The sequence below is a fragment of the Chrysochloris asiatica genome, unplaced genomic scaffold (genome assembly GCF_000296735.1).
Source record: "Chrysochloris asiatica unplaced genomic scaffold, ChrAsi1.0 scaffold00256, whole genome shotgun sequence".
In the NCBI taxonomy this organism is placed as follows: Eukaryota; Metazoa; Chordata; class Mammalia; order Afrosoricida; family Chrysochloridae; genus Chrysochloris; species Chrysochloris asiatica.
Window position 1 is genome coordinate 3,694,427 of NW_006408774.1, and position 7,183 is coordinate 3,701,609.

Below are 7,183 nucleotides of genomic sequence, written 5' to 3' on the forward strand. Positions count from 1 at the left end.
CTCTCTCAATTTTAAACCATTCAGTGTTCCCATGTTCTGGGAACAACTGCCTCTTTGTCCAGGTACAGATTCCTCATGAGCACAATTAAGGTTCAAGGATACTCAGGAGTGCTGGAAGTCCTTTTATACTTGGTTGAGCACAACTTGGGGCAGACACCACCAGCAATTTTTGGAACATGAGCCAATACAGATCTGAGAAGAAACTGCAAAGTACAGGTGCCCTGGGCTACATTACAAAGAGGGTCATGCCAGCAATGTTACTTCCTCATATTTAGAAGAGTTCGAGATGGGGCCTGAGCTCCACACCCTGAATGATGACATAACTTGAGAGCCAGAGTCAGGTGGTGAGTGGAAAAGCGAGGCAAGAACTAGCAGGGGGAAAGCAACCAAGGAGGTGGTTGATGATGCATGGAGGGGATTGTAACCATGGCAGTGAAACAATATACAATAGGATGAATGTAAAGCTAATGATCCCCCATGTAAACTATCACATAATTCATGATAAAACATTAAAAAAAAAAGTTAAAGGAAAAACAAAAAAAGCAACCAAGGAGGAATGTTCTGTAAAGTCTATGGATTGATCTTTAGTTGTAGATATCTTTTTGAAGTGGAAGATTTTTTAATGAATCCAGGTAATCTGTGTGATTCAGGGGGCCCAGAGTGACCACATGTAGTTTAAAAACCTCTAACACCAAAATGAGTAAACTAAAAACAACACTAAAAATAGCTAAGCTCTTTTACCCAAATCAAAGAGAAAAGAAATGAGCCTTCATTGTTCTAATCTGAAGTGTAAAGCAATTAATAATCAGAACTAATGTCTACTAGGAGTCCTGGTGTGGCTCTGTGGGTTAGTGTACTGGACAGCAAAGTCAGTTTGATCCACAAGTTGGCAGTTCAAGCTCACCAGCCGCTCCTTGGAAACACTATACAGGGTTGCTATGGGTCAGAACCAACTCTACAACACTTAACAACAGCAACAATAATCTCTACAAAGCAATGTAGGACTTGCATAAAATACAAATTATCAATGAAATATGAGACATAGTGGTCTTTCCTCCCTCTAAATGCAAGTGGAGATTCGGTTTAGCATAGTTCTATAGTTTCCAAGATAGTATCAGTCTGGTCTCAGGATTGTGCAGGCTGGTTTCACGTGTGCCATTAGCCCATTGGATTAATAGACTAATTAAGTCCATATGCCTTCTATTTTCAACACTCAGCTTTCCTCCAGACAGGGAGAGTTGCACCTTAAAAGTTGACAAACTTTTAAGACCTCATCAAAGTAGGATTTCAGCCAACCAATAGACAGGTCTGTAAGGGGAACAGTAACACTGGGGAGTATGTTAGGAAGGGTTAGGAAAGAAGAAGGAATGGAAACAGGAAACACAGGGAGAAAGTGGAAAAGTGATGTTGAATTGTGGAAACTGCAGTCACTGGCATGAAATAAAATGTGCATGAACTACACACAATTCACACAAAAAAGTTAATTTTAACAAGATATTATGAGTCCATTCCTATTCAAGTCTGCCTTATTTATGAACACATCCTAATTTTATAAGGACATTTTAAAAAAGGAAAAGAAAAAATCTGCAAGTCTTTACTTCAAAGATAGATTGAATGTTATTATTTTGTAAGATGAAATGTGTTGTTTTGTTGATATAAATGTAGTACACACTATATTGGAAATCAAAAGTCCTAATACATGAGGCAAATCTGCTGCACAAGACGTCTTTCAAGTTTTCAAGAGCAAAGATGTCAGTTTGAGAACTAAGGTGCACCTGACCCAAGCCATGATATTTTCAATAACCTCATACACATGGACAATGACTAAAGAAGACCATAGAAGAATTGGTGCATTTGAGTTATAATGTAGGAGGAGAATATTAACCATGGACTGTTAAAAGAACAAACAAGTCTGTGTTGGAAGAAGTACAGGTAGTATGCCCCTTAGAAGCCAGGATGGCCAGACTTTGTCACTCATACTTTGGACATATCTTCAGGAGGGGCCAGTCCCTGGAGAAGGACACCATGCTTGGTAAAGTGGAGGGTCAACAAAACAGAGGAAGACCCTCGCTGAGATGGAGTGGCAGCAGCAACGGGCTAAAGGGTAGCAATGATTGTGAGGTTGGCACAGGACTGGGCAGTGTTTTGCTCTGTTGTGCACAAGGTCACTGTGAATAGGTACCAACTTAATGGCACCTAATAACAACAAATGCATTAATTGTCTTTTAATCCTGGAAACGACATATTTCATTAGACAAGTCTCTGCAAAAGACCTTTATAAAGTGTTAGAAAGTAAAAATTTTGCTTTGAGGACTAAAGTGTGCCTGACCCAAGCAAGTTATGCTATTTTCAATGGACTCATATGCATGCTAAAGCTAGACTATGAATAAAGACCAGAGAAGAGTATTTGAACTATGGGTGTTGGCAAGGAATATCGAATATAGCATGGACTGCCAGAAGAACCAACAAATCTGTCTTGGAAGAGTGAAGCCAGAGTGCTTTTTGGAAGTGAAGATGGCCAGACTTCTACTCTCACACTTCAGAGATCTTTCAGGAGGGACCAGTCCCTAGAAAAGGACATCATGCTTGGCAAAGTAGAGAGTCAGCGGAAAAGAGGAAGACCCCCAATGAGATGGATTAATACTGCAGTGGCAACATGAGGCTCAAACGTGACAACATTTGTGAGGCTGGAACAGAACCAAGCAGTGTTTTTGCTTTTCTTACTTTTTTTTTTTAAGTTTTTATTGGATTGAGTGAAAGTTTACTGGATAGATCATTAGTTTTACATTCAACAAATCATATACCTTGTTTCATTACACTGATTATAATCCCTTCCATGTACCATCAGTTAACAGTATTTCTCTCCATTCATTTTAGCTCTTTTGTTTTGAAACACTCAGGCACATATAATAATTTACACCACCAAAGGACACCTGCAAGACTGCCTCCTGGCCACCAGCTCTCAGTCCCTCTCTTTCCATGAATCTAGAGTCCTCAGCTGCTCCCTCTCTCCATGTCCCCATCTCTGCCTCCATCACTGATGTCGCTTCAAGCAGTGTTTTTATCTGTTGTGCAGAGGGTTGCTGAGTTGGAACCAACTGCATGGCACCTAGCAACAACAACAAATCCGGGAAAACAAAGTATGAAATTGAATGGTTCCAAAGAAATGCGTTCATCAGTTCATACCTGTGAATACCAGCTAGAGGCAGGCCACAGGTACAACACAACAACAGATTTACTAGTAAATGAGGGTGTGTGTGGAGTATCCGGAACATTTTATGGAAGGGAGGGAACAGAGGAAGAGAAAGAAGCTTATTTGACAGATTGCACACCAACGAATCCAACAAATTCCCACTGGAAATTCCCCTTTGCACACACAGTTGGTTCACCAGTTCCTCCTCCCTCTCCTGTATTTTTATGCTAATTTCATTCCTTCCCAGGAAAACTAAATGCCAACAGGAGATGCAGTTGAGTAAAAGATGGTCTCTTTCTGCTGCCAGCAAAACAGAAATCTCTCCACGTGTTTTAAAATTATAGTTACATTGGGATCTATCTATGGTCCAAAAAATCATCAGTTTGGACTAAAAGCTGTGCTTCTTTCATTAAAAGAACCCCAATGTCATCAACTGCAAAACCCAAGATTTCAAAAGCAGCCTACAATGGCAAAGATTGGGACCATGACCTCAGATACAAAGGCATGGGAACGCAAGAGTCAACTGAATGGCCTTCTCACCTTTCGTCTCTTTTCAGTTTTCAAATGTTCAGAAAACAGCCACGTCCTTCCACCAGGTCTGACCGGATGGGTGGGAGGGTCTTTGTATCTGACTGTTTCCCCATTGCAGGCGGTTGTTGTCAAATGCCATTGAGTCGGTCTCAACCCAAAGAACATGAGTAAGTACGTGCTTTCATGGTGTTCCTACTCTCTCTGCTCTTTTTGACAGGCTGTAAACTATGTCACTTGTAGTCAGCATATGATTGGAGCTGGGGAGGCTCCTGGCATTTTCCAACTGGACATTGATATCTCAGGGTTAATATTCACCCACCATCCCTGCTTCAGCCGAGAGCATGTTTTGGCATCTAAGCTGGCTCAACTATATGACCAGTACCTTGCAAGACGTCAGAGGAACAAGGCAAAATTTCTTAACGATAAGGTACACGTATGCTCTTCTGCCTTTATTACTGGTGGGTTGATTCGTCTCAGGAGCCCAGACAAACACAATCCTGCCGCAGAAAGCCCATCCCCTGTTTTCACAAGTGCCCTCTATCTAGGATGTGTGACGCATTGTCCCACCTAGCCACAAAAGGAAGAATATAGCTAGTGAGCATTGAGCACGGGGAAATTCATTGGGACATACTTGAGTCAAAGGGGGAGATTGGTGAAAACAGTGCAGAGACTTCACCCATCCCTAACTGGGTCTGAGAGGGAAGACGTGAGATTGGTGGTGTAGCAACAATGGCAGATCCTGGACGCAATTTGGGGTTTGAGAATCTCCATGCCGAGAGACATTCTCATTTTAACATGTAGTTTCCTATGTTGTTGTTGTTAAGTGCCGTCGAGTCCGTTCTGACCCATAGCGACCCTGTGTAGGGTTTCTGAGGAGCAGCTGGTGAGCTTGAACCACCTACCTTGCAGTTCAACTGGCTTTGCAATCTGACGCATTAGCCCACAGTGCCACACCAGGACTCCATAGTTTCCTATAGTGTCATCCTAAACACAAGTCATTGCAAAGAAATAAGCATTCATATTGGATTTATTTCAAATATGACATTTGTTGTTAGGTGCGGTCTCGACTCCTAGCGACCCTGTGCACAACAGAATGAGACTGCATGGTCCTTTGGAGACCTCACAATCATTGCTACACTTGAGCTCATTCCGCTGCCACTTTGCCCACCCATGTCGTTGGGGAGTCTTCCTGTTTTTTGCCAGCCCTCCACTTTACCACGCAAATGTGACACTAGCCCATGGAATTGTCAGGAATAATATGACCACAGGCTATTTTAGCCCCATGCACTGGCTTTAATGCCTTACTACAGGCGCTGTGGGCTAATGCGTCAGACTACAAAGTCATTTGAACTGCAAAGTCAGTGGTTGAAGCTCACCAGCTGCTCCTTGGAAACCCTATACAGGGTCGCTATGGATCAGAATCGACTCAACGACGCTTAACAACAACAACAACCCAAATAAGGTGTAGCTGTACCAGAGCTCCTTTTTTGATGTCTCGATTTTGACAGTGTCTGTGCATCACAAGAATATCCTGGTGTTTCCAGGATACCAGAAGATCCCTTTACCTTTAAAGAAAACTTACTTATGAAGCAGAAACATCAAAGGCATACCTGTCTTGAACAGCTTGCTTTTCTGAACCTCAGAATAAAGATGGACATAAATATGTTTCTATATTTTCCCAATTTTGTTTATGAATGGAAAAAAATATGTCTGCCGAGGGTCATTTTAGGTGGGTAAGAAATGAATGCACTCACTTTATTTGCAGTACAGGGTAGAGTTCTAACTTGTTTCTATATCCTTCAAAGCTCCAAGCCCTGAGAAATGCTGTTCAAACAGGCCTTCACCCAGAACAACCTCACAGGTCTCTTGATACAACCCAGAAGGCTATTCATGAGTATAAAGCTGAAATTCGGTGAGTAAGTCTGTGATGGGAACTACTGAGTTCGGATTTTTATTTTGTTTTTCTTTCCTGTGAGATGTATACTTATTTAAGATTTATTTCTCCTGGTAGCTTTTTTTTCTGATGCACAGAATACATGAGAAATTTTGCAAAATGAAACAATGAGATATGTATCTATCATATGGACACAAAACATGAAGTCCAGTAATATATGAAGGATGGGGTCCTGGTGTGGCATTATAAGATAAGCATCGAATTGCTAACTGTAAAGTTGGCAGTTCAAGCCCCCAGCTGCTCCATGAGTTAAAACTGACTTGACAGCCTTAACAACAACAACAAGTATGAAGAGGAAATGAGGAAGTGGGAATTGGTGCCTCCCATATTTTGCTGGTGTGGCACTGTGGGCTAATGCACTGGACTGCAAAGTCGCTTTCAACTGCAGGGTGAGCTGCTCCTTGGAAACCCTATACAGGGTCACTATGGGTCAGAACCGACTGAATGGTACTTAACAACAACAACATACTTTGCTGGTATAAGCAAAAATGCTGCAACCAAACACTTTGGAGAGCAGCTTGTCCATAGACTAATAGCAAGTTGTAGATACCCATAACCTTGAGTCTGGGAATTTGGCATGTGTATACTCTAAGTTTTGGACCTATTGTCCGGAGGAAACAGTCGCTGGAGAAGGATGTCATGCTGGGTAAGGTGGAGGGTCAGAGAAAAAGAGGAAGACCCCTAACGAGATGGATTGGCCAGGTGACATCATTGATGGACTCAAGTGTGGCAGCGGTAGTGAGGTTGGCCCAGGATCGGACATTGTTTCATTCTGCTGTGCATGGGGTCGCTATGAGTCGGTTCCGACTCGATGGCACCCGACAACAACACAACAACATACTGTAAGTATCTATGTGTGCTGGTACACTTGGAGACGCGTGGAAGACATATGGTACACAGCATCACTTACAAGGTGGTGGTAGTGGTTGTTGTTACATGCCCTTGAGTTGGTTCCAACTCATGGTGACCCTTTGTAGGGTTTCCCAGGAGCAGTTGGTGAGTTTGAATCACCAACCTTGCAGTTCAAGCCGACCTTGAGGTCGAGTGCTTATCCTACAGCGCCACACCAGGAGTCCTCTTACAAAGGTAAGAAATGAAAACTAAATAATAGAATGAACCCATCTAGGTAGAGTTTTACAATGGACACCTCTACCACTGTTACAATGAATCAGATACATCGACATGAATCAACCTAAATAAATCTGGAAAATAATGTTGAATGGAAAGACTGCTGTCAGCAGATGAGATGGTTCATGAACCCTAAGAAACACCCAAAACAATTCCTGATTAATTCATTCATTACATGGAAGGCACATAGAGCCAGAAAAGACTCAAGCCAATTTCTCCTTCAGGTAGGAAGAGAAGGGATGGGAATGGGTGAGGGCTTCTAATGAAACTATAGCTTTTAATCAAAAAAAAAAAAAAAAAAAGATAGAATGTTGTTGTTGTTAAGTGCTGTTGAGTCAGTTCCAACCCATTGTGACGCTGTATAGGGTTTCTGAGGA

The 7,183-nt window shown here is 42.1% G+C and overlaps 1 protein-coding gene across 1 annotated transcript in view; it reads left to right on the top strand.

Annotated features, from left to right (window-relative positions):
- Positions 1-7,183, top strand: part of CC2D2A (coiled-coil and C2 domain containing 2A) — a 175,007-nt gene that overhangs the window by 56,064 nt on the left and 111,760 nt on the right. The window contains exons 11-12 of the mRNA XM_006873814.1: positions 3,942-4,151; positions 5,530-5,636. Of these exons, the coding sequence (XP_006873876.1) occupies positions 3,942-4,151; positions 5,530-5,636 (317 nt within the window). The remainder of the gene's footprint in view (positions 1-3,941; positions 4,152-5,529; positions 5,637-7,183) is intronic.